Source organism: Cetorhinus maximus, chromosome 24 (assembly GCF_964194155.1).
Source record: "Cetorhinus maximus chromosome 24, sCetMax3.hap1.1, whole genome shotgun sequence".
Lineage (NCBI taxonomy): Eukaryota > Metazoa > Chordata > Chondrichthyes > Lamniformes > Cetorhinidae > Cetorhinus > Cetorhinus maximus.
In genome coordinates, this window is record NC_135902.1 from 20,879,519 (window position 1) to 20,907,463 (window position 27,945).

Below are 27,945 nucleotides of genomic sequence, written 5' to 3' on the forward strand. Positions count from 1 at the left end.
CCTGTCACTCTCTCTCTCCATTCCCACCCTGTGTGTGTCTCTCAATCCTTCCCCACCGTGTCTCTCTCTCGCTCCTTTCCAACCCTCTCTCTCTCTCACTCTCATCTTACCCACCGTGTGTCTCTCCCTCCTTTCCTAACCGATGTCTCTCTCTCTCTCCTTTCCCACCATGTCTCTTTCTCTCTCTCAATTCCCACCCTGTGTGTTTGTCTCTCTCCTTTCCCACCGTGTGTGTGTCTCTCTCTCGCCTTTCCCACCCTGTGTGTCTCTCTCCTTTCCTATCCTGTGTGGGTCTCTCTCTCTCCTTTCCTACCCTGTGTGTGTCTCTCTCTCTCCTTTCCCACACTGTGTCTCTCTCTCTCTCCTTTCCTACCGTGTGTGTGTCTCTCTCTCTCCTTTCCCACACTGTGTGTCTCTCTCTCTCTCCTTTCCTACCCTGTGTGTGTCTCTCTCTCTCTCCTTTCCCACCCTGTGTGTGTCTCTCTCTCTCTCCTTTCCCACCCTGTGTGTGTGTCTCTCTCTCTCCTTTCCTACCCTGTGTGTGTGTCACTCTCTCTCTCTCTCCTTTCCCACCCTGTGTGTGTGTCTCTCTCTCTCTCCTTTCCTACCCTGTGTGTGTGTCTCTCTCTCTCTCCTTTCCCACCCTGTGTGTGTGTCTCTCTCTCTCTCCTTTCCCACCCTGTGTGTGTGTGTCTCTCTCTCTCTCCTTTCCCACCCTGCGTGTGTGTCTCTCTCTCTCTCCTTTCCTACCCTGTGTGTGTGTCTCTCTCTCTCTCTCCTTTCCCACCCTGTGTGTGTGTCTCTCTCTCTCTCTCCTTTCCCACCCTGTGTGTGTGTCTCTCTCTCCCTTTCCACCCTGTGTCTCTCTCTCTGTCCTTTCCAACACTATGTGTCTCTCTCTCCCCTTTCCCAACCAGTGTGTGTCTCTCTCTCTCCTTTCTCATGCTGTCTCTCTCTCCTTTCCCACCTTGTCTCTATCTCTCTCCTTTCCTATCCTGTCTCTCTCTCCTTTCTCACCGTGTGTCTCTCTCTCCTTTCCCACCCTGTCTCTCTCTCTCTCCTTTCCCACCCTGTCTCTCTCTCTCTCCTTTCCCACCCTGTCTCTCTCTCCCGCCTTTCCCACCGTGTGTCTCTCTCTCCTTTCCCACCCTGTCTCTCTCCGTTCCCACCCTGTCACTCTCTCCTATCCCACCCTGTGTGTCTCTCCCTCTCTCGCTTTTCCCACCCTGTATGTCTCTCTCTTCTTTCTCTCTCCTTTCCCACTTTGCCTCTCTCTCTCTCCTTTCCCACCCTGTCTCTCTCGTTCTCCTTTCCCACCCTGTCTCTCTCGTTCTCCTTTCCCAATTGTCTCTCTCTCTCTCTTTTCCTGCCCTGTCTCTCTCTCTCTCCTTTCCCAGCCTGTCTCTCTCTCCTTTCCCACTATGTGTCTCTCTCCCTCCTATCGCACCTGTGTGTGTCTCTCTCTCTATTCCAACCATCTCCCTCTCTCTCTCCTTTCCCACCAGGTCTCTTTCTCTCTCCTTTCCCACCCTATGTCTGTCTCTCTCTCTCCTATCCCATCGTGTGTGTCTCTCTCTCTCTCTCCTTTCCCACTCTGTGTGTGTGTCTCTCTCCCTCCTATCCCACCCTGTGTGTCTCTCTCTCCATTCCAACCATCACCCCCTCTCTCTCCTTTCCCACCATGTCTCTTTCTCTCTCTCTCTCTTTTCCCACCCTGTGTGTCTCTCTCTCCTATCCCACTGTGTGTGTCTCTCTCCTTTCCTACCCTGTGTGTGTCTCTCTCTCCCTTCCAACCATCTCTCTCTCTCTCCTTTCCAACCATCTCCCTCTCTCTCTCTCTCCTTTCCCACCATGTCTTTCTCTCTCTCTCCTTTCCCACCGTGTGTGTGTCTCTCTCCTATCCCACTGTGTGTGTGTCTCTCTCTCCTTTCCTACCCTGTGTGTGTCTCTCTCTCCCTTCCAACCATCTCTCTCTCTCTCCTTTCCAACCATCTCCCTCTCTCTCTCTCCTTTCCCACCATGTCTCTTTCTCTTTCTCTCCTTTCCCACTGTGTGTGTGTCTCTCTCTCCTTTCCTACCCTGTGTGTGCCTCTCTCTCTCCCTTCCCACCCTGTGTGTCTCTCTCTGTCCTTTCCAACACTGTCTCTCTCTCCCCTTTCCCAACCGGTGTGTGTCTCACTCTCCTTTCTCACGCTGTCTCTCTCTCTCTCCTTTCCCAGCCTGTCTCTCTTTCCTTTCCTACCCTGTCTCTCTCTCTCCTTTCCCACCGTGTCTCTCTCTCTCTCCTTTCCCACCGTGTCTCTCTCTCTCTCCTTTCCCACCGTGTCTCTCTCTCTCTCCTTTCCTACCGTCTCTCTCTCCTTTCTCACCATGTGTGTCTCTCTCTCCTTTCCCACCGTGTCTCTCTCTCTCTCTCCTTTCCTAACCTGTCTCTCTCTCCTTTCCCACCATGTCTCTCTCTCTCCTTTCCCACCATGTCTCTCTCTATCCTTTCCCACCATGTCTCCCTTTCTCCTTTCCCACCATGTCTCTCTCTCTCCTTTCCCACCATGTCTCTCTCGCTCTCTCTCCTTTCCCACCTTGTCTCTCTCTCTCTCTCTCCTTTCCCACACTGTGTCTCTCCTTCTCTCCTTTGCCACCCTGTCTCTCTCTCTCTCCTTTCCTACCATGTCTCTTTCTCTCTCTCTCTCTCCTTTCCCACCCTGTGTGTGTGCCTCTCTCTTTTCCTTCCCTGTGTGTCTCTCTCTCCTTTCCAACCTTCTCCTTCTTCTCTCTCTCCTTTCCCACCATGTCTCTTTCTCTCTCTCTCTCCTTTCCCACCCTGTGTGTGTCTCTCTCTCTCCTATCCCACTGTGTGTGCCTCACTCTCCTTTCCCACCCTGTCTTTCCCTTTCCCTCTCCTTTCCCACCCTGTGTGTGTCCCTCTCTCGCTCTCTCCTTTCCCACCCTGTGTCTCTCTCTCTCTCTCCTTTCCCACCCTGTGTCTCTCTCTCTCTCTCCTTTCCCAACCTGTGTGTGTCTCTCTCTCTCCTTTCCCACCATGTCTCTTTCTCTCTCTATCCTTTCCCACCTTGTGTGTCTCTCTCTCTCCTTTCCCACCCTGTGTCTCTCTCTCTCTCCTTTCCCACCTTGTGTCTCTCTCTCTCCTTTCCCACCCTGTGTGTGTCTCTCTCCTTTCCCACCCTGTGTGTCTCTCTCTGTCCTTTCCAACACTATGTGTGTCTCTCTCCCCTTTCCCACCCTGTCTCTCTCTCTCTCCGTTCCCACTCTCTCCTATCGCACCGTGTGTCTCTCCCTCGCTTTTCCCATCCTGTATGTCTCTCTCTCTCTTTCTCTCTCCTTTCTCACTTTGCCTCTCTCTCTCCTTTCCTACCCTGTCTCTCTCTCTCTGTCCTTTCCCAGCCTCTCTCTCCCTCCTTTCCTACCCTGTCTCTCTCTCTCTCCTTTCCCAGCCTGTCTCTCTCTCTCTCTCCTTTCCCACTGTGTGTCTCTCTCCCTCTTATCCCAACTTGTGTGTCTCTCTCTCTCCATTCCAACCATCGCCCTCTCTCTCTCTCCTCTTTCCCACCAGGTCGCTTTCTCTCTCTCTCTCCTTTCCCACCCTATGTCTGTCTCTCTCTCTCTCCTATCCCACCGTGTGTGTGTCTCTCTCTCTCCATTCCCATCCTGTGTGTGTCTCTCTCCATTCCAACCATCGCCCTCTCTCTCTCCTTTCCCACCATGTCTCTTTCTCTCTCTTTCCTTTCCCACCCTGTGTGTGTCTCTCTCTCCAATCCCACTGTGTGTCTCTCTCTCCTTTCCCACCCTGCCTCCCGCTCCTTTCTGACCCTGTCTCTCCCTCTCTCTTGCTTTTCCCACCCTGTGTGTGTCTGTCTCTCTCCTTTCCCACCGTGTGTCTCTCTCCCTCCTATCCCACCCTGTGTGTCTCTCTCTCTCCATTCCAACCATCGCCCTCTCTCTCTCTCTCCTTTCCCACCATGTCTCTTTCTCTCTCTCTCCTTTCCCACCCTGTATGTGTGTCTCTCTCTCCTATCCTACCGTGTGTGTCTCTCTCTCCTTTCCCACCATCTCTCTCTCTCTCTCTTCTTTCCCACCATGTCTCTCTCTCTCCTTCCCCACCCTGTCTCTCTCTCCTTTCTCACCCTGTCTCTCTCTCTCTCTCCTTTCCCAGCCTCTCTCTCCTTCTCCACCCTGTCCCTATCTCTCCTTCTCCTTCTCCACCCTGTCCCCGTCTCTCCCTCTCTCTCCTTCTCCACCCTGTCCCCGTCTCTCCCTCTCTTTCCTTCTCCACCCTGTCCCCGTCTCTCCCTCTCTATCTCTCCTTCTCGTCCCCGTCCCTCCCTCTCTCCTTCCCGTCCCCGTCTCTCCCACCCTCCCTCGCTCCTGTCCCACTCTTTCCCCTTCAATGAACATTCACTCCCCCCACCACCGATGCAGATTAGCAGCAGTGTCTATCATCTACAAGTTGCACTGCAGAAATTCACCAAAGCTCCTTAGACAGCACCTTCCAAACCCACGACCACTGCCATCTAGAAGGACAAAGGCAGCAGATAGATGGGAACACCACCACCTGGAAGTTCCCCTCCAAGTCACCCACCATTCTGACTTGGAAATATATCACCGTTCCTTCACTGTCACTGGGTCAAAATCCTGGAGTTCCCTCCCTAACAGCACTGTGGGTCTACCTACACCACATGAGCTGCAGTGGTTGAAGAAGGAAGCTCACCACCTCCTTCTCAAGGGCAACGAGGGATGGGCAATAAATGCTGGCCCAGCCAGCGAAGCCCACTTCCCGTGAATGAATAAAAATAAACATAGCGGCGGCTGGCCCAGAATGCAGCGCAGGGGAGGTGTGGCCAGATGCAGATGACAGAAATTGGAAAAAAGGTCCTAATGAGTAAACAATGTTAAAAGCGAAATGACTTATACTGAGGACTTACTGTATTTGAACAGTTAAACGTTGATTGCCACTTCTGATGCAGCAGTCCAAATTCTGAGATGAATAAATTTGGTAATTTGCGAATTAGAACCAGAAAAAATGATCATGAAATCTGCTCGGTTTGTCATTAAACTTTAACTGGTTCACTAAGTTACATCCGGTAAAGGACATGCCACAAAATATCAAGCCTGGCTGCTATGAATCCAAACTCTCTTCATGTATTTCAGTGCCAGCCCCTCTCCGTATATTTCAGTCCCAGTCTGTTCCAGTGTGTGCAGCAGGTACAGTTACAGCCTTCTCACCTTGTTGAAGTCACAGAGTTTCCAGAAGAGAACCAGCAGCTCCTGATGGAACTGAATTTTCTTGGTAGAGTTGGGTAGGTAGGTCTGGAGCAGTGGGTTATTTAGCAGACGAGCCAGGCCCTTCAGAATGAACTGGAAATCCTAGGCAACCAATGACAAAAAGAAATCACGTTAATTTTTCTGAAATACACACTGACTTGGTCAGAGCAGTTTTCAGACAGCCTCCCTGCCGCAGCACAATTTATTGCAACATTACAGCATATACCCTTTTTAGCTCTGAAGATGTCATATGGACTCAAAACATCAACTCTGCTTCTCTCTCCATAAATGCTGCCAGACCTGCTGAGTTTTTCCAGCATTTTCTGTTTTTATTACACCATCTTATTCAAACCAGACAGCTCCAGTATAAAGCAGATGGAACATCGGTGTTCATAATCTGCGTAGTTCCACATTCATGCTTTTCTTGGTCCCCATTCCTGGTTCTGGTGTCCAGCACAGTCCCTGTGCAATATCATCCATAATGGTGTCCAGCACAGACCCCTATGCGATATTACCTGTACTGGCGTCCAGCGAATAGCCCTGTGCGATATCACCTGTACTGGTGTACAACACTAACGCCTGTGTGATATCACCCGTGGTGTCCAGCATTGGCCCCTGTGCGATATCACCCATACTGGTGTCCAGCACTGAGCTCTATCAATATCACCCGTACTGGTGTCCAGCAGTGAGCCCTGGGTGCTATCACCCACACTGACATGAGCACTGTTTGCTCTCACTTCCTTATCCGGTGTACAAAATAAGAGGTAACCACACTCCAGCATCCTTATAGCAAATGACGGTGTTCTATTACAACTAGGAGACATGTCATTTGAACCTGTCGTGTGACTGACATCTTTCTCCTGTCCGAATTTGATCCTGAGCAAAGCCTTTTTGAAAACAAATAAATGGTCATGTGCCAAACACAGGTACAAAAAGGTGTCTTCTTGTTTGTGTGTAATGATGAACTCACCTTCCTCATCAACTACAATGGTATGAGGTGCGAGTTGGCTATGATGGATTGGGAAACGTTACTTAAAGGGGTGATGGTGGATAGGCAATGGCAAACATTCAAAGAGCACATGGGTGAACTGCAACAATTGTTTATTCCTGCCTGGCGCAAAAGTAAAATAGGAACGGTGGCCAAACCATGGCTTACAGGGGAAATTAGAGATAGTATTATATCCAAGGAGGAGGCATACAAATTGGCCAGAAAAAACAGACCTGAGGATTGGGAGCAGTTTAGAATTCAGCAAAGGAGGACCAAGGGATTGATTAAGAAGGGTAAAATAGTGTACGAGAGTAAGCTTGCAGAGAACATAAAAACTGAGTAAAAGTTTCTATGGGTATGTGAAGAGAAAAAGACTGGTGAAGACAAATGTAGGTCCCTTACAGTCTGAAACAAGGGAATTTATAATGGGGGACAAAGAAATGGCTGACCAACTAAACACATACTTTGGTTCTGTCTTCACAAAGGAGGACACTAATAACATACCAGAAATGTTGGGGAACACAGGGTTTAGTGAGAGGGAGGAACTGAAAGAAATCAGTATTAGTAGGGAAATGGTATTGGGGAAATTGATAGGGTTGAAGGCTGATAAATCCCCAGGGCCTGATAATCTACATCCCAGAGTACTCAAGGATGTGGCTCTAGAAATAGTGGTTGCATTGGTGGTCATCTTCCAAGATTCTATAGACTCTGGAACAGTTCCAACAGATTGGAGGGTATCTAATGTAACCCCACTATTTAAAAAGGGAGGCAGAGAAAAAACAGGGAATTATAGACCAGTCAGCCTGACGTCAATAGTGGGGAAAATTCTAGAGTCCATTATAAAAGATTTAATAGCTGAGCACATGGAAAACAGTGGCAGAATCGGACAGGGTCAGCATGGATTTATGAAAGGGAAATCATGCTTGACAAATCTACTGGAATTTTTCAAGGATGTAACTAGTAGAGTTGATGAGGGGGAGCCAGTGGATGTGGTTTATTTGAACTTTCAGAAGGCTTTTGACAAAATCCCACATAAGAGATTGGCGTATAAAATTAAAGCGCATGGGATTGGGGGTATTGTATTGAGATGGATAGAAAACTGGTTGGAAGACAGGAAACAAAGAGTAGGAATAAACGGGTCTTTTTCCGAATGGCAGGCAGTGACTAGAGGGGATCGCAGGGATCGGTGCTGGGACCCCAGTTATTCACAATATATGTTAATGATTTAGATGAGGGAACTAAATGTAATATCTCCAAATTTGCAGATGACACAAAGCTGGGTGGGAGGGTGAGCTGTGAGGAGAATGCAGAGATGCTTCAGTGTGATTTGGACAAGCTGAGTGAGTGGGCAAATGCATGGCAGATGCAGTATGATGTGGATAAATGTGAGGTTATCCACTTTGGTAGCAAAAACATGAAGGCAGATTATTATCTGAATGGCTATAAATTGAGAGAGGGGAATGTGCAACGAGACCTGGGTGTCCTTGTACACCAGTTGCTGAAGGTAAGCATGCAGGTGCAGCAGGCGGTAAAGAAGGCAAATGGTATCTTGGCCTTCATAGCCAGAGGATTCGAGTACAGCAGCAGGGATGTCTTGCTGCAATTGTACAGGACCTTGGTGAGACCAGACCTGGAATATCGTGTGCAGTTTTGGTCTCCTTATCTGAGGAAGGATGTACTTGCTATAGAGGGAGTGCAGCGAAGGTTTACCCAACTGGGATGGCGGGACTGACATATGAGGAGAGATTGAGTTGATTAGGATTATATTTGCTGGAGTTCAGAAGAATGAGGAGCATCTCATAGAAACCTATAAAATTCTAACAGGACTAGACAGGGTAGATGCAGGAAGGACGTTCCCGATGGCAGGGGAGTCCAGAACCAGGGGTCACAGTCTAAGGATATGAGGTAGACCATGTAAGACTGAGATGAGGAGAAATTTCTTCACCCAGAGAGTGATGAGCCTGTGAAATTCGTTACCACAGAAAGTAGTTGAGACCAAAACATTGCATGTTTTCAAGAAGGAGTTAGATATAGCTCTTGGGGCAAAAGGGATCAAAGGGTATGGGGAGAAAGCGGGAGCAGGCTATTGATTTGGATGATCAGCCATGATCATAATGAATGGCGGAGCAGGCTCGAAGGACCAAATGGCCTACTCCTGCTCCTAGTTTCTATGTTTCTATTAACTCCCCAAACAGAGGCAATATTCTGTCCCCTTCAGAATTATAAAAAAACTTTACTTTTAGCTTCCCATCTCTGTCATTATCTAGTAATCTTTACTGTACATTAACTATAACATTAATGTGCTTTATAATAGGCATCAGGTTCTATTCCTGTCATGTCCTTAAGTAACAAAAGAGATAATTAACTGTTTAAATAAAACCTTACTTTCTGCTTATTTAAAAAATAGACTTTGCTGGACCAAAAACATGGCTGCTACAGGTCACATTATTTGCAAGTTGGCTACAGTTACGGAAACTTCCAACAGTAACTACAGGACAAAGATCATCCCTCATCCTTGTGGAATTTCACACCTATCATTGTGTGTACCCATTACAATCAACAAAACAAGGGAGCAGCAGACAGTTTGTCTCCCCAGCCTGGACTTATAACAAAGGGAGAGCCATCAAAACTCGTTATACCTGCAGAGGCACTAATAGCCACCATTTATCTCACAAGATGAACAATGGATTTTGACCAGAGACACAGAAACTGTTGTTTACCTGAAACTGAGCCATCACAGGGCAACAGTACACAACCTAAGCTCCTACAGCCTTTGGAAGTTTTACTGTTACATTCCTGGACTACCAGGGCAGTCTGCTGTTAATATCCAGCCTGTCAACACCAAAGCCGGACTCCAGGCTGACAACTAAGCCTGCCTCAAGTCTAAAACTCCTTGAAGCCCGGTTCTTGAGAAGATTCCTGCCGTTGCCTGTAAAGCGGAGCAAGTCTCTGGATACCTGCTTCCTGTAAGGACTCCATCCCATTCTCTCAGTTCCTTCGCCTCCGTCGCATCTGTTCTGATGATGCCACTTTCCAAAACAATTCTTCTGTCATGTCTTCCTTCTTCCTTAACCAAGGTTTTCCACCCACGGTGGTTGACAGGGCCCTCAACCGTGTCCGGCCCATCTCCCGCGCATTCGCCCTCACACGTTCCTCTCCCTCCCAGAACCATGATAGGGTCCCCCTTGTCCTCACTTATCACCCCACCGCCTCCGCATTCAAAGGATCATCCTCCGCCACTTCCGCCAACTCCAGCATGATGCCACCACCAAACACAAACGGTCCCTTCACCCCCTGTTGGCATTCCGTAGGGACCGTTCCCTCCGGGACACGCTGGTCCACTCCTCCATCACCCCCTACAGTTCAACCCCCTCCCACTGCACCTTCCCATGCAACCGCAGAAGGTGCAACACCTGCCCCTTTACTTCCCCCCTCCTCACTGTTCAAGGGCCCAAACACTCCTTTCAAGTGAAGCAGCACTTTACTTGCAATTTAGTCTACTGCATTCGCTGCTCCCAATGCAGTCTCCTCTACATTGGAGAGACCAAACACAGACTGGGTGACCACTTTGTGGAACACCTTCGGTCTGTCCGCAAGCATGACCCAGACCTCCCTGTCGCTTGCCATTTCAACACGCCACCCTGCTCTCATGCCCACATGTCCGTCCTTGGCCTGGTGCAATGTTCCAGTGAAGCTCAACGCAAACTGGAGGAACAGCATCTCATCTTCCGATTAGGCACTTCCGGACTTAACATTGAGTTCAACAACTTCAGATCATGAACTCTCTCCTCCATCCCCACCCCTTTTCCGATCCCCTTTTTTCTAATAATTATGATATATTTTTTAATATATTTTTCTTTTCCCACCTATTTCTACTATTATTTTTAAATTTATTTCCATCCATTGTTTTATCTCCACCTTTTAGCCTATTTTGATTCCTTCCCCCCACCCCACCCCCACTAGGGCTATCTGTCACTTGCTCATCCTGCTTTCTACCCTTAACGTCACCATTAGCACATCCTTTAGCTAATATCACCACCGTCAACACCCCTTTGTCCTGTTGTCTATGACACCTTTGGCAATCTCTCCTTTGCCTCCACCTATCACTGGCCCTCTATCCAGCTCCACCTATCCCACCCCCCTCAAACAGCTTATATTTCACCTCATTTCTATTTCTCTTCAGTTCTGATGAAGAGACATACAGACTCGAAACGTTAACTCTGTCTTCCTCTCCACAGATGCTGTCAGACTGCTGAGTTTTTCCAGCTATTTTTGTTTTAGTTTCAGATTTCCAGCATCCGCAGTATTTTGCTTTTATCTCTGGATACCAACCTCATCTTCTGTGTCATCACCAACTTTAAAGGAATTCTGCAACTCCTGCTTTCAGCTAGTTTAGCCCGCCTCAATCTTAACTCCTATGTGAAGGAACCCTCACTGAACTCTGACATTCATGTGAATTGATATTCTTATCTTTGTTTTTTTTTCTGTTTTAAGTTATTCCTGGTTGTAAACCTCTTTTCTTTCCCATCTCCTTCTTGTGTGCTTGTGTGTATGTAGTTGCAATGACCATTCCCCAGGTTTGCGTGTATGAATAAACAATACTGCTGATATAACCCTAAAGACAGTTTGCTGTGAGTCATTTTAAAATTGACTTCACAAATTTGAAAAGGGTTTGGGCAAACATGCCACAGCCTATTTCAAAAATTAAAACACCTCTGCTTACGGACAGCCAGTGAGAAAAATAAAGGAGTTAGTTTGTCTCTCTCCCCTGTCCTGTCCCTTAACTCTTTTCTGAACTCACTGACCTATATAGGGTTTTGATTCCTCAATGTCTGATTTAAAATTCTAATCCTTATGCTCAAATCCCTCAAAATCCTTGATTCATATCTCTGCTACCTCCTCTAGCCCTACAACCCTCTGCATGCCCGGCTTGCCTCCAATTCTGGCTTCTTACACATTCTTGACTTCCTTCACCACAACATTGGCATTTGTGTCTTTAGCCGTATAGGCCCGAAGCTCTGGAACTCCCTCCATAAACCTCTTTGCTTCCCCCTCTCCTCCTTTAAGGCCCTCTTTAACACCTACCTCTTTGGTCCACCTGTTGTAATACCTCCTTCTTTGGCTTGGTGCCAATTTCTGTCTGATTGCAATCCTTTTATTGTTATTATGGGCAATCAAAACTGCACACTTCCAAATGCTCATGGATTTTAGCTTGAATTTTATCCACAGCTGGTTCTAGTCTAACTGGCATGTTGTTAGTTGGTTTATCCTTCTCTCCCAGTGTTACATTAACTGAGCTCTAGTCTCATCTCTTAACTTACAATAAGCATTCCCCAGAATTTAAACAAAACGTTGCTGTAAAAGATTTAAGGGACTTACCTCTTCTCTATGTATTCTAGACAAGTAGTTGACAAACAGATTCTCAGGACCAGGAGGCTGTAAGTGACAAACAACAAAGTTTGGAACCTGAACCCTGTATTTGGGGATATTTAACATTATTTCCAACATGTTAAAGTTAATCTTCCTCTCCTGAAGGCCTGTGGGTTAGCACTGACCAACATGGTGCTGATTCATGATATTGTAGATGGTCCCTGAGGGAAACTGACTGGACTTTACCCCAACCAGCACCACAACTCACTTCAATGTTCCTGGGTTAGGGGGGGAGGAAACCTAAAATCTTTCAACCAGTATAGAAACAAAAGTAGACCATTCAGCCCTTCAAGCCTACTCCAGAATTCTATTAGACCGTGCCCGATCTGTACTTTGCCCCTCCACATGCTCACAGTTGAGGCTCAAGGTAAAACACTGGCCACTCAGGTGAGCTGCAAGAAAATAACTCATATTGATGGAATCTACTCCAACACAATACGTGCTTTTGAGATGGGCAAGGGGTTTGGGGAGGTGGCCGGGGTGGGGGGCAGGTTGGCGCAGAATCCTGATCTGGTTCCTGTGACAGAAACAGCAGTCACTAGCTAGGATAGTTTGATATGAAGCCTAATACTCTGTGCATGTTGAAAGCACCAAGTCAGCAGTGAAGAGGTTGATTTTAGCAGGGGCTTGTGTCATGCGGCCTCACCTCTGTGTCGTCCATGGCAGTGCTCGTTGTGGTCCCATCTACAGAAGGGCTCAGGCTGGTGGATGCATCGTGGTCCAGGGTGGCAATGAGGACCTGGGCAGCCACCTCCACCAGGGGCTCCCGGTAGTCGGAGAAGAGGAGGTGGTTGTACGGGATGCCAAATCCCACAGGGTCATACGCACACACAATGTTCAACAGTGACGTAAACAGCGGCAGCGCATGCCTGAAACACAGCAGTCAACTACGAGTGAGTGAGAGAGCTTACAAAGCAACTAATTGTACAAACAGTGAGTTTCTAAGTGAGAACTAGTACAACATTCGGGAAGGAAGGACAGGTAGAATCCACATAGAGTATGGATTCTGGGTGGTCAATTGTTCAGATACAGACCGCATAGAGTACAGAGCCTGGGAGGGTCAGGGATCAGGCACTAACCACACGGAGGAGGGTGTCTGGGAGGGACAGGGGCCAGACACTGACCACAGAGTGCAGAGACTGGCTGGGTCAAGGGCCACAAGTTATTGTTAACTTCTAGCAAGATAATGTAACCTGACAAATTACTGCTCTCTTAGAGTCAACAAGCAACACTATCTCACCAATAACCTGCTCAGCAATTCACAGACCTCTTCACAGCCTTGAACCAGACAAGGACACAGCGGCTAAATGTCAGAGGAGAGGTGAGGGTAGCTGCCTTCAACAGCAAGGCAGAATTTGACCAAGTATGTCACCAAGCAGCCCTGACATCAGAGGTTAGTAGGGGCTCAGGAGAAAACTCTCCATTAGCTGGAGTTCATGAGATGTGAACATCACTGGCAAGGCCAGTATTTATTGCCCATTCCTCATCTGACTGATGGCACCTCCAACAGTACAGCGCTCTCTCGGTACAGCACTGATGTGTCAGCCTGGATTATGGGCTTAAGTCTCGTGTAGACAAGACAGCCATGGCTAACAGCTCAAAATATCCTAATGGATTAAACCCTTGTTGATTACCACCTCCTCATTTTGGGCAGGAAGGGCAGCGGGGTGGGCAGGTCATAACAGCCCATCACACCTGCTCCTAAACATAGTCATGTCCCGCAGCTCCAAAAATAGGGGAGACTTCAGAGAAAGAACAGGGAGTGGGGGCAGTGGAACTGTACCAAAAAAACCCCATAATATCCAGGAACATCACGCCATTCTCACAATGCTTGGAATCTCGTTTTTCCTGCCTGCGCCCCACCTGTTTTCTGTTGAGCAGAAGAATTGGACCCAGGGATTGAGAACGTTCCCCTCCGAGGTGGGTGGGAGGTATACAGCCTCGGAGAAACACGTCAGCAGCAGCTTCAGGAGCTCCGTCCTGTGGGAACAAGAGAAACGCTGGGTGAGGAAGGGAGAGAGATGCCAAACTTTAAAACTGCAGCAAATCCAACTCACCCTTCACTCCATCAGTGTTTAATAGGCTCAAACCTCTGATCCGAGCACTTAATTTACAGCATAGCAAGAGGCCATTCAGCCCACAGGTCTGTGCTGGTATTTATACCCCATAATTCCCATTTTGCTTATTTCTTCCCACCCTGTCCCCTATTCCCTCCCCCCTCTTGTAGGCTCTGGCCTCCACCAGGTCTTCTCTTTTCCAAAGAACTACTGCCTCCTCAATCCTTCCCAATAGATGCATCCTCCCAATCTTGGCAACATCCTTGTAAATCACTTTCTCCAGTATCCAGTCAGCTTTTGTGGTCAGGAGACCGGAATGGTGATGACAGTGGATGCTTTTTGTTATATAATGAATCTTTCAAATTGTAGCAAATACTAACTGATAATCCAGAGTGTGTGATTTCAAATCCCACTATGGGAGTTTGAGAATTTAAATTCAGTTTCAAAGGCAAATCTTGAAATGGAAACCTGAATTAGTAAAAGTGAGTATGAAGCTTTTAAATTGTTGTAAAAACCCATCTGAATCATTAGGGAAGGAAACCTGCCATTTTTACCCATGCTGGTTCTATATGTAACTCCAGCAACAATGTGGTTGACTCTTAACAGCCCTGTGAAATGGCTTAGCACTCAGTTTATCAAACTACCCCCAATGGTTCAAGAACATGGCCCATCTGCACCCTCTCAGTACAAGCAGATGGTCAATAAAAGTTGATTTGTTAACAACACCCACATCTCAAAATAGATGACAAAAAATAAAGACTCATCACAGACTCTGCTCTGCACAAGTTTCGTTTTATTGAAATGACCTTTGCATTACCAAAAACACCAAGTTAGCTGACCCCAGCCAGGGCAAGAAATTGGGGTGTGGCCGACAGCCGATTTCATCTCTGAACACTGTCCTCCCTAGTCATGTCCGTTCTCTGCCAGCCCCAGTCAAGTCTGGTCATTGCCTGCTCTGACCGGCCACTACCCGCTCTGGGCACTGCCTGGAGGAGATTCCAAGAATACGTGGATGATGGGCCACAATCAAACCAAACCCACACCTGTACATCAAGCAGCACCGCAGCTGTGCCCTCACCTGTTCAGGTCATGAATGTAGTTGTGCGGTGGAGAGTGGGCAAAACCCACCCCAGCCTCCCAGATGTATTCACAGCTGTCGATACAGTGAAGGTCCTCAGCAGTCTCCTGAAGGGAGGTGAAGAAGATCAGTGAGTCAGCAGTGAAATCCTACATGAAATCCACCAAACTCCACTCCCCCTCCCTCCATCATCATTAATCAGAAATGTACTTGTATTCAGCAGTCAGTGAGGTAACATCAGTGCTAGGAATTTTTCAAAATTCGTTCATGGGATGTGGCGTCGCTGGCTCAGCCAGCATTTAATGGGGCACATTGCAAAACAGGCACCCAGTGCCAGCATCAAACGCCAGCAGCACAGGCTAGATACAGAGTAAATTCCTCTACACTGTCTCATCAAATACACTTGGTATCAAGATTTACAGATGACAGCAAAATAGGAAGTATAGTTCATTCTCAGAGGACTGTGTGTGTGGGTGCTGGGACAGCTAGGAGTCTCAGTGGGCAAGTAGCCTGCCACCATTAATAGACTCACATATGATGAAAGACCAGTGGTCAGCTGATGTGAGTGGCTCCATCCACCAGGAGTCAGTGCGTTGGCGAGAGGAGAAACGAACACAGTGTCACGATGCTGCAGCAAGCTGACTCTCAACAAAGCCCTACAGTATGGCAAGCACAAGCTCCCCAACACTCTCTCTAAACTCGACCTCTAAGGTGTTTATTAAGGAAGAGGATGCCTACAAAATGTTGGTCAGAGGCACAGACCATAGAGGTAATGGATGGGTGAAAATTAATAGGCAGGATGCACTGGGAAGGCTGGCTACGCTTGGATAAGTCACTTGGTCCAGATGGCTTATATCCAGATCGCTGTAGGAAGTGGGGATGGAGATAGATGCCATGATCTTTCAATCTTCCCTAGATAGGGGAAGATACCAGAGGATTGAAGAGTGTTAAATGTGACACCCTTATTCAAGAAAGGGTGCAAGGGCGTTCCTACTAATTAAGACCAGTCAGTGTAACTTCAGTGGTGGTTAGAGTTTAAGAGATAATAATCCCAGGAAAAAAAATCCACAAGCATTTGGAGAGGTTCCAGTTAATTACAGGGAGCCAGCACAGATTTGTAAAAGGCAGATCGCACTTGACTAATCTAACTGAAATTTTTGATGAAATAACAGAGAAGGCTGATGAAGGGAATGCAGTGGATGTTGTCTATATGGATTTTAAGAAAGAGTTTGACTACTTAAAAGGCTGGTTAATAAAATTCAGGCTCATGTCAACTTGGATGAAATGTTGACTTAAGAACAAAAAAGCTGTGACTGGAGGACGGTCGACAGTGAAGTTCCCCAAGGGTTGATGCTAGGACAACAGGATAACATTTCCAGTGCCCGGGGCCAGCATGTGTCTCCAGCTGCAGTTCCTGGAAGCCCGGGTTTCAGAGCTGGAGCGGCGGCTGGGGACACTGTGGAGCATCCACGAGGCGGAGAGTATCGTGGGTAGCACGTATAGAGAGGCAGTCACACCGCAGGCTAAGAGTCCACAGGCAGGAAGGGAATGGGTGACCACCAGGCAGAGCAAGAGGACTAGGCAGGCAGTGCAGGAATCTCCTGTGGCTATTCCCCTGCAAAACAGATATACCGCTTTGGATATTGTTGGGGGAAATGGCCTCTCAGGGGAAAGCAGCAACAGCCAAATTTGTTGCACCACAGTTGGCTCTGCTGCACAGGGGAGGAGTAAGAAGTGTGGGAACGCAATAGTTGTAGGGGATTCAATTGTAAGGGGTCAAGGATGTGCTCTTTGAATGTTTGCCATTGCCTATCCACCATCATCCCTTTAAGTAACGTTTCCCAATCCATCATAGCCAACACACACCTCATACCATCGTACTTTCCTTTATTAAGATTCAGGACCCTAGTCTCAGAATCAACTATGTCACTCTCCATCTTGGTGAAGAATTCTATCATATTATGGTCGCTCATCCCCAAGGGGCCTCGCACAACTAGATTGCCAATTATTCCTTTCTCATTACACAATGAGCAGCTACAGGACATTCTGAAAGGGGAGGGTGAACAGCCAGTGGTTGTGGTACACATTGGTACAAACGACATAGGTAAAAAAAGGGATGAGGTCCTAAAAGCAGAATATAGGGAGTTAGGAAGTAAGTTGAAAAGTAGGACCTCAAAGGTAGTGATCTCAGGATTACTACCAGTGCCAGTGCTAGTCAGAGTAGAAATAGCAGGATATATCGGATGAATATGTGGCTGAAGAGATGGTGTGAGGGGGAGGGTTTCAGCTTCCTGGGACATTGAGATCAGTTCTGGGGGAGGTGGGACCAGTACAAACTGGATGGGTTACACCTGGGCAGGACCAGGACTGATGTCCGAGGGGGAATATTTGCTAGAGTAGTTGGGGAGGGAATTAAATGGCAGGGGGATGGGAACCTATACAAGGAGTCAGAGGAAGGGGAATCAAAGACAAGAACAAAAGACAGAAAGGGGGATAAGAAACGTGATAGACTGAGAAATCAAGGGCAAGAATCAAACAGGGCCTCAGTGAAAAATAGTGGGAACGGGACAAGTAATGTTAAAAAGACAAGCCTTATAGCTTTGTGCCTTAAGGCGAGGAGCATTCACAATAAAGTGAATGAATTAACCGCACAAATAGATGTAAACAGGTATGATATAGTCTGGATTACGGAGACATGGCTGCAGGGTGACCAGGGATGGGAACTGAACATCCAGGGGTATTCAGTATTTAGGAAGGACAGACAAAAAGGAAAAGGCGGCGGAGTTGCATTGCTGGTTAAAGAGGAAATTAACACAATAGTGAGGAAAGATATTAGCTCCGATGATGTGGAGTCTGTATGGGTAGAGCTGAGAAACATTAAGGGGCAAAAAACATTAGTGGGGGTTGTATATAGGCCCCCAAACTGTAGTGGTGATGTTGGGAATGGCATTAAACAGGAAATTAGAGACGCATGCAATAAAGGAATATCTGTAATTATGGGTGACTTTAATCTGCATATAGATTGGGCAAATCAGATTGGTAACAATACCGTAGAGAAGGAATTCCTGGAGTGTAAACGGGATGGTTTTCTGGACCAATACTAGCGAACAGGTCATCCTAGACAGGGTATTGTGTAATGAGAAAGGAATAATTGGCAATCTAGTTGTGCGAGGCCCCTTGGGGATGATATGATAGAATTCTTCACCAAGACGGAGAGTGACATAGTTGATTCTGAGACTAGGGTCCTGAATCTTAATAAAGGAAACTACGATGGTATGAGGCGCGAGTTGGCTATGATGGGTTGGGAAACGTTACTTAAAGGGATGACGGTGGACAGGCAATGGCAAACATTCAAAGAGCACATGGGTGAACTGCAACAATTATTTATTCCTGCCTGGCGCTAAAGTAAAACAGGAAAGGTGGCCAAACCATGGCTTACAAGGGAAATCCCACGTAAGAGATTGGCGTGTAAAACTAAAGCGCATGGGATTGGGAGTATTGTATTGAGATGGATAGAAAACTGGTTGGAAGACAGGAAACAAAGAGTAGGAATAAACGGGTCTTTTTCCGAATGGCAGGTGGTGACTAGTGGGGTACCACAGGGATCGGTGCTGGGACCCCAGTTATTCACAATATATATTAATGATTTAGATGAGGGAACTAAATGTAATATCTCCAAATTTGCAGATGACACAAAGCTGGGTGGGAGGGTGAGCTGTGAGGAGGATACAGAGATGCTTCAGTGTGATTTGGACAAGCTGAGTGAGTGGGCAAATGCATGGCAGATGCAGTATAATGTGGATAAATGTGAGGTTATGCACTTTGGTAGCAAAAACATGAAGGCAGATTATTATCTGAATGGCTATAAATTGAGAGAGGGGAATGTGCAACGAGACCTGGGTGTCCTTGTACACCAGTTGCTGAAGGTAAGCATCAGGTGCAGCAGGCAGTGAAGAAGGCAAATGGTATCTTGGCCTTCATAGCCAGAGGGTTCGAGTACAGGAGCAGGAATGTCTTGCTGCAATTGTACAGGTCCTTGGTGAGACCACGCCTGGAATATTGTGTGCAGTTTGGTCTCCTTATCTGAGGAAGGATGTTCTTGCTGTAGAGGGAGTGCAGCGAAGGTTTACCAGACTGATTCCTGGAATGGTGGGACTGACATATAAGGAGATTGAGTCGGTTAGGATTATATTCGCTGGAGTTCAGAAGAATGAGGGGGGATCTTATAGAAACCTATAAAATTCTAACAGGGCTAGACAGGGTAGATGCAGGAAGGATGTTCTCGATGGTGGGGGAGTCCAGAACCAGGGGTCACAGTTTGAGGATATGGGGTAGACCATTTAGGACTGAGATGAGGAGAAATTTCTTCACCCTGAAAGTGGTGAACCTGTGGAATTCATTACCACAGAAAGTAGTTGAGACCAAAACATTGTATGTTTTCAAGAAGGAGTTAGATATAGCTCTTGGGGCAAAAGAGATCGAAAGATATGGGGAGAAAGCGGGAGCAGGCTATTGATTTGGATGATCAGCCATGATCATAATGAATGGCGGAGCAGGCTCGAAGGGCCAAATGGCCTACTCCTGCTCCTATTTTCTATGTATCTATGTAACAGCTTTATTTGAAATATATAAATGACTTAGCTATTGGAATATTGAGCAAAATTTCAAAATTTGATGAGAATGCCAAACTTGGTGGTGTGGCAAACAGTGGGGCTGAAACCAATTGATTGCAACAGGACATAGATAGGCTAGCGGACAAGTGGCAAATGGAAATTAGTACTTAGAAAGTGTAGGCTGATGCTTTGTGGCTTAGGGGCCTAGGCAACTGAAAACATAGCCACCAATGGTGGAGCGATTAGAATCGGGATGCTCAAGAGGCCAGATTTAGAAGAGCAAAGAAAGCTCGGACAGTTGTGGGGCTGGAGGAGATTAGAGATAGGGAGGGACAAGACCATGGAAGGATTTGAAAACAAGGATAAGAATTTTAAAATCAAGACATTGCTTGACCGGGAGACAAAGTAGGTCAACAAGCACAGGGGTGATAGGTAAATGGGGCTCGGTGTGAGTTCGGACATGGGCAGCAGGTGTGAGCTCAAGTTTACAGAGGGGAGAATATGTGAGACTAGGCAGGAGTGCATTGGAATAGTCAAGTCTATAGGTAAGAAAGGCTTGAATGAGGGTTTCAGCAGCAGCTGACACAGGGTGAAGCCAGGCATTGTTACAGAAGTGGAAATAGGACTTAGCGATGGTGCGAACATGTCGTCCGAAACTTATCTCAGGATCAAGTGTGGCACCAAGATTGCAAACAGGCTGGCTTAATCTCAGACTGTTGTCAGGGAGAGGGATGGAGTCGGTAGCTAGGGTACGGGCTTTGGAGTGGGGACAGATAACAATGGCCTCAGTCTTCCAAATACTGTATTTAATCCCAGACATCAACATCACCATCCCTGGGTGTGTCCTATCCCACTGGCAGGACAGACCCAGCAGAGGTGGCAGCACAGTGGTATACAGTCGGGAAGGAGTTGCTCTGTTAGTCCTCAACATCGACTCCAGACCCCTTGAAGTCTCATGGCACCAGGTCAAACATGGGCAAGGATATCTCCTGCTGATTACTACGTACCCACCCCCCTGCCTCAGCTGATGAATCAGTACTCCTCCATTTTGAACACCATTTGGAGGAAGCACGGAGGATGGCAAGGCTGCAGAATGTACTCTGGGTGGGAGACTTCAATGTCCATCACCAAGAGTGGCTCGGTAGCATCACTACTGACCCAGCTGGCTGAGTCCTAAAGGACATAGCTGCTAAACTGAATCTGCGGCAGGTGGTGAGGGAACCAACATGAGGGAAAAACACTTCAGCTCACCAACCTGCCTGCTACAGATGCATCTGTCCATGACAGTATCGGTAAGAATGACCACTGCACAGTCGTTGTGGAGACGAAGTCCCGCCTTCACATTGAGGATACCCTCCAACATGTTGTGTGGCACTACCACCATGCTAAATAGTTTTCTAGCAATCTAGCAACTTAAGACTGGGCATCCATGAGGCACTGTGAGCCACCAGCAGCAGCAGAATTGTACTTGACCACAATCTGTAACCTCATGGCCCAGCATATCCCCCACTCTCCGATAACCATCAAGCCAGGGGTGTACCTGGTGAAGCTACAACATAGGACTACTTGCTTGTCAAACAGCATATGCAGCAAGTAATAGACAGGGCTAAGTGATTCCACAGCCAACTGATCAGGCCTAAGTTCTGCAATCCTGCCACATTCAGTCGTGATTGGTGGTGGACAATTAAACAACTCACTGGAGGAGGAGGGTCCACAAATATCCCCATCCTCAGTGATCGGGGATCCCAGCACATCAGTGCAAAAGATAAACAGAAGTGCCGAACATTTGATCCATCTCGGCCTCCTCCGGAGGTCCCCAGCATCACAGATGCCGGGTTTCAGCCGATTCAATTCACTCCACGTGATATCAAGAAAAGGCTGAAGGCTCTGGATACTGCAAAGACTGACAATATTCCGACAATAGTATCACAGAATCACAGTGCAGAAGAGGCCATTCGGCCCATCGAGTCTGCACTGACACGTGAGAGGCACCTGACCTACCTACCTAATCCCATTTACCAGCATTTGGCCCATAGCCTTGAATGTTATGATGTGCCAAGTGCTCATCCAGGTACTTTTTAAAGGATGTGAGGCAACCCGCTTCCACCACCCTCCCAGGCAGCGCATTCCAGACCATCACCACCCTCTGGGTAAAAAAGTTTTTCCTCACATCCCCCCTAAACCTCCTGCCCCTCACCTTGAACTTATGTCCCCTTGTGACTGACCCTTCAACTAAGGGGAACAGCTGCTCCCTATCCACCCTGTCCATGCCCCTCATAATCTTGTACACCTCGATCAGGTTGCCCCTCAGTCTTCTCTGCTCCAACGAAAATAACCCAAGTCTATCCAACCTCTCTTCATAACTTAAATGTTTCATCCCAGGCAACATCCTGGTGAATCTCCTCTGCACCCACTCCAGTGCAATCACATCCTTTCTATATAATGTGGTGACCAGAACTGCACACAGTACTCCAGCTATGGACTCACTAAGGTTCCATACAACTCCAACATGACCTCCCTACTTTTGTAATGTATGTCTCGATTGATAAAGGCAAGTGTTCCATATGCCTTTTTCACCACCCCACTAACGTGCCCCTCCGCCTTCAGAGATCTATGGACACACACGCCAAGGTCCCTTTGTTCCTCACAACTTCCTAGTGCCATGCCTTTCAAATTACTCCTTCCAAGGTGTATCACCTCACACTTTTCAGGGTTAAATTCCATCTGCCACTTATCTGCCCATTTGACCAGACCGTCTATATCTTCCTGTAGCCCAAGACACTCAACCTCACTGTTAACCACCCGGCCAATCTTTGTATCATCCGCAAACTTACTAATCCTACCCCCCACATAGTCATCTATGTCGTTTATATAGATGACGAATAATAGAGGATATTATAGAGGACCCAGCACAGATCCCACTGGACCCTGGTTTCCAGTCACTAAAGCATCCTTCTGTCATCACCCTCTGCCTCCTACAACTAAGCCAATTTTGAATCCACCTTATCGAATTACCCTGTATCCTATGGGCATTTGCCTTCTTTATAAGTCTCCCATGTAGGACCTTGTCAAAGGCTTTGCTGAGATCTATATAAACTACATCTACTGCACTACCCTCATCTACACACCTGGTCACCTCCTCAAAAAATTCAATCAAATTTGTTAGGCATGACCTCCCTCTGACAAAGCCATGCTGACTATCCCTGATCAAACCTTGCCTCTCCAAGTGGAGATAGATACTCTCCTTCAGAACTTTCTCCAATAGTTTCCCTACCACTGACGTGAGACTCACTGGCCTGTAGTTCCCTGGCTTATCTCTACAACCCTTCTTAAATAGCGGAACCACATTAGCTGTTCTCCAGCCTCTGGCACCTCCCCCGTGTACTGAAGACTCGTGCTCTAGAACTTGCCAAACCCCTAGCTGTTCCAGTACAGCTACAACACTGGCATCTACCCAACAATGTAGAAAATTGCCCAGGTATATCCTGTACACAAAAAGCAGGACAAATCCAACCCGGCCAATTACTGCCATATCAATCTACAACGATCATCAAGTGATGGAAGGGGTCATCAACAGTGCAATCAAGCGACACTTGCTTAGCAATAACCTGCTCATTGATGCTCAGTTTGGGTTCTGCTAGCGTCACTCAGCTCCTGACCTCATTACAACCTTGGTTCATACATGGACAAAAGAGCTGAACTCGAGGTGAGGTGAGAGTGGCTGACCTTGAAATCAAGGCAGCATTTGACTGAGTGTGGCATCAAGGAGCCCCAGCAAAACTGGAGTCAATGGGAATCAGGGGGAAAACTCTGCTGGTTGGGGTCATACCTATCACAAAGGAAGATGGTTGTGGTTGTTGGAGGTCAATCATCTCAGTTCCAGGACATCACTGTGGAAGTTCCTCAGGGCAGTGTCCAACTATCTTCAGCTGCTTCATCAATGACCTTCCTTCCATCAACATCCTGGGGGTTACCATTGACCAGAAACTGAAATGGACTAACCATATAAATACTGTGGCAACAAGAGCAAGTCAGAAACTATGAATCCTGTGGCGAGTAACACACCTCCTGACTCCCCAAAGCCTGTCCACCAAGTACAAGTCAGGAGTGTGATGGAATATGCTCCATGACTGGATGAGTGCAGCTCCCACAACACTCAAGAAGCTTGAACCATCCAGGATAAAGCAGCCCACTTGATTGGCACCACATCTGCAAACATTCACTCCCTCCACCACCAACACACCATGGCAGCAGTGTATACCATCTACAAGATGCACTGCAGTAACTCACCAAGGCTACTTCGACAGCACCTTCCAAACACATGACCGCTACTATCTAGAAGGAGAAGGGCAGTAGACACATGGGAATGCCACTGCCTGGAAGGTCTCCTCCAAGCCACTCATCATCCTGATTTGGAACTATATCGCCGTTCCTTCACTGTCGCTGGGTCAAAATCCTGGAGCTCCCTCCCAAACAGTGTGGTGGGTGTATCTACACCACATGGACTGCAGCGGTTCAAGAAGGCAGCTCACCACCACTTTTTCAAAGGCAATTAGGGATGGGCAAAAAATGCTGGCCTAGCCAGTGAGGCCTACATCCCATGAATGAATAAAAACAATTGGAGGGAAATTTCTGCTCATCCAGTACTGGCCATTGAATAATCAGTCTTATAACCTTACTGGTAAGGATGTGGTCATTGGGTCCTCTCCTAAAGGGCTCTCCACTTAGCACCAACCCCCAGCCTTTGCTCAGAAATTTCAAACTTTTTGCCTGAAAATTCCTATCCCTTTAAAAGTTATTTTTGGATTCTACTTTCTCCGCTGTTTCTACTCAGGTATGCCACATCATAAACTTCTACAAAAGATAAAATTATTCAAACCATTCTCTTCGTCCTTTTGGCGATGTTTTAACTAATGCCCTTTAGTTTCCAACTCACTAACCAGACAAAATAGTTTTGCCCAATTTACCTTATCAAAGCCCCTCATAATCTGTAACATCTCAAGTCTATTAGACTTTCCCATTGAATGAAAAGAGTTTCCCCCGGTCTCTCCTTACAATTAAAGCCTCTCATCCCAAGGATCATCCCAATGATTCTCTCCTGAACCCTCTCCTTCCTAATGCAAGGAATCTAAAACCGGGTCTAATATTCTAACTGGGATTGATTCAATGATTTGTGCAGGCTTAACATCACCTCTTTGATTTTTCACACAATGCCTCTACGTATAAAAGCTAGGATCCCCAGTTTTGTTTTACAGTTTTATTAACTTGCTGTCCCACTTTTAAAGATTTGTAAATTTGAATCTCTCAGTCCCTCTGTTCCTCTACTTCCTGCCCAATTACTGCACATTTCCTCAGCTTAAAAATTATGAACTCACAATCCTTTGCCCAAAATTTCACCTGACATCTACCCAACCAACCCTGTACATTAACACCCTGGATGCACAAAGTCCTTTTTATTAACTATGAGTCTTATTTTTGTGTCATCTGCAACTTTTAATCCTATGCCTCCAATACCCATTGATCTACATTGAGAAGAGCAATGACTTAACAGTGTCCCCGGGGACATTGTTTATATCCTTCCAGTCCGAAAGCATTCATTAACCAGAACTTTCTGCTTCCTGCTCTTTAATCAGCTTTCTCACTTTGGAGCCGCATGCCCTTTAACGCCATAAACTTTTCAACAAGCCTCCTATTCAGATTTATTTGATTCAGTTTGACAACTTGCCATGATCAGGATTGAATTTGGGCTGCTCATCTACTACCATGCCCTCAGTGCCAAACTGGTGATCTGTCCTATTAAGGGAATAAATAAAAGGGATGTCTTGGTCTCAACCCTGAGATTCAATCCAAGCAAAACAGTCACAGTCATCACTTATTTCATTCAATCTATCAAACAGGAGGGGCTATCAGTAAAATGAATTGTGAAGAGGACATAAGGTTAAGTGAATGGGCAAAAATTTGGCAGATGGTGTATAATGAAAGAAAATGTGAACTTGTCCAATTTGGCAGGAAGAATAGAAAAGCAGTATATTGTTTAAATGGAGAGAGGTTGCAGATCTCTGAGGTACAGAGGGATCTGGGTGCCCTGGTATATCAATCACACAAAGTTAGTATGCAGGTCAGCAAGTGACTGGAGGCAAATGGAATGTTGGCGTTTATTGCAAGAGGCATGGAATGTAAAAGTAGGGAACTTTTGCTACAGTTGATGAGACCACATCTGGAATACTGTGTACAGTTTTGGTCTCCTTATTTAAGAAAGGATATAAATGCATTAGAAACAGTTCAAAGAAGGTTCACTCGACTGATTCATGGAATGGTGGAGTGGGGGGGTTATCTTATGAGGAAAAGTGGAACAGGCTGGGCCTGTATCCATTAGAGTTTAGAAGAATGAGTGGTGATCTTATTGAAACATAAAAGATCCTGAGGGGAGTTGATAAGGTGGATGCTGAAAGGATGTTTTTGCTTGTGAGAGAGACTAGAACTAGGGGACACAGTTTAAAAATAAGGGGTCTCCCATTTAAGATGGAGGTGAGGAGAAAATTTTTCTCTCAGAGAGTCATGAATCATTGGAACTCTCTCCCCCAGAGAATAGTGGAGGAAGGATCATTGAATATTTTTAAGGCAGAGGGTGATAGATTCTTGACTAACAAGAGGAAAGAGCTGCAGGAAATGTTTTGCATACCTATCAGGCACTGCCTACTTTACACACTTTGCATTGCAATTGCCTGCATTTAATGCTCATTTGATAAAGGATATCAGGAGCAGGCAGGATATGGAGCTGAGGCCACAATCAGTTCAGCCACAATCTTATTGAATGAGAAACAGGCTTGAGGGAGCAAATGGCCTGCTCCTGCTCTTCATTCATATGTTCGGACGCATCCAATACACTGCAACGCTTCCCAAGAACCGACTTTCCGACAGGGCAGCGCTCCACGAGAGCCGTCTTTCCACCGGGCAGTGCTCCCCGAGAGCCGTCTTTCCGACAGGGCAACGCTCCCCGAGAGCCGTCTTTCCACCGGGCAGCGCTCCCTGAGAGCCGTCTGTCCGACAGGAGAGCGCTCCCCGAGAGCCGTCTTTCCACCGGGCAACGCTCCCCGAGAGCCGTCTTTCCGAAAGGAGAGCGCTCCCCGAGAGCCGTCTTTCCACCGGGCAACGCTCCCCGAGAGCCGTCTTTCCAACAGGAGAGCGCTCCCCGAGAGCCGTCTTTCCGACAGGGCAGTGCCCTCTGAGAACCGTCTCTCTGACAGGGCAACACTCCCCAAGAGCCGTCTTTCCACCGGGCATCGTTCCCTGAGAGCCGTCTTTCCAACAGGGCATCATTCCCCGAGAGCCGTCTTTCCGACTGGAGAGCGCTCCCCGAAAACCGTCTTTCCAACAGGGCATCGTTCCCCGAGAGCCGTCTTTCCAACAGGGCATCGTTCCCCGAGAGCCGTCTTTCCGACTGGAGAGCGCTCCCCGAAAGCCGTCTTTCCAACAGGGCAGCGCTTCCTGAGAGCCGTCTTTCCGACAGGAGAGCGCTCCCCGAGAGCCGTCTTTCCGACAGGAGAGCGCTCCCCGAGAGCCGTCTTTCCGACAGGAGAGCGCTCCCTGAGAGCCGTCTTTCCGACAGGAGAGCGCTCCCTGAGAGCCGTCTTTCCGACAGGGCATCACTCCCCGAGAGCCGTCTTTCTGACAGGGCAGCGCTCCCCGAGAGCCGTCTTTCCGACAGGAGAGCGCTCCCAGAGAGCCATCTTTCCGACAGGGCAGCGCTCCTTGAGAGCTGTCTTTCCGACAGGGCAGCGCTTCCTGAGAGCCGTCTTTCCGACAGGGCAGCGCTCCCCGAGAGCCGTCTTTCCGACAGGAGAGCGCTCCCTGAGAGCCGTCTTTCCGACAGGGCAGCGCTCCCCGAGAGCTGTCTTTCCGACAGGAGAGCACTCCCCGAGAGCCATCTTTCCGACAGGAGAGCGCTCCCCATGAGCCGTCTTTCCGACCAGGCAGCACCCCCTTGGGGGATCAGGAAGGAAGAGATGGTCGGGGAAAGAGAGTGGGGTCGACCAAGGATTCCCCCCACCATGTTTGACAGGGCTTCCTACTATGTCTGCCATATTTCCTGTACTTCTGCTCTCACCCCTTCCCCTCCTCCTAGAGCAACGATAGGGTTTCCCTTCTCCTCACCTTCCACCCTACCTGCTTCCATGTTCAACGAATCATTTTCCATCATCTCTGGCACCTCCAGGGTCATCCCATCACCAAACACAGCTTCCCCTCCCCTTTCTGCATTCTGAAGGGACCGCTCCCTCCATGATACCCTGGTTCGCTCCTCAATCACCCTTCTTCCCATGGCACTTTACAATGCAAATGCAGGAGATGTAACACCTGCTCTTTTACCTCCTCTCTCCTCATTTTTTAGTTTTGCTTTTATTTTTTGCCTTCAGACAGCAGCACCAGGCAGAGCTTTCGTTTCGTTTCTTGCCCCTTCACAGTTCTCTCTTGGTCCTGGAAGACTAATTCTTCTGTCAT

The 27,945-nt window shown here is 47.5% G+C and overlaps 1 protein-coding gene across 2 annotated transcripts in view; it reads right to left on the minus strand.

Moving 5' to 3' along the window:
- Positions 1-27,945, minus strand: part of LOC144699683 (protein HID1) — a 108,564-nt gene that overhangs the window by 43,444 nt on the left and 37,175 nt on the right. For both annotated transcript variants that reach the window (XM_078570821.1, XM_078570822.1), the window contains exons 5-9: positions 14,834-14,940; positions 13,562-13,678; positions 12,345-12,567; positions 11,648-11,704; positions 5,242-5,382 (exon numbers count right to left, since the gene is read on the minus strand). In XM_078570821.1, coding sequence (XP_078426947.1) covers positions 5,242-5,382; positions 11,648-11,704; positions 12,345-12,567; positions 13,562-13,678; positions 14,834-14,940 — 645 coding nt within the window. The remainder of the gene's footprint in view (positions 1-5,241; positions 5,383-11,647; positions 11,705-12,344; positions 12,568-13,561; positions 13,679-14,833; positions 14,941-27,945) is intronic.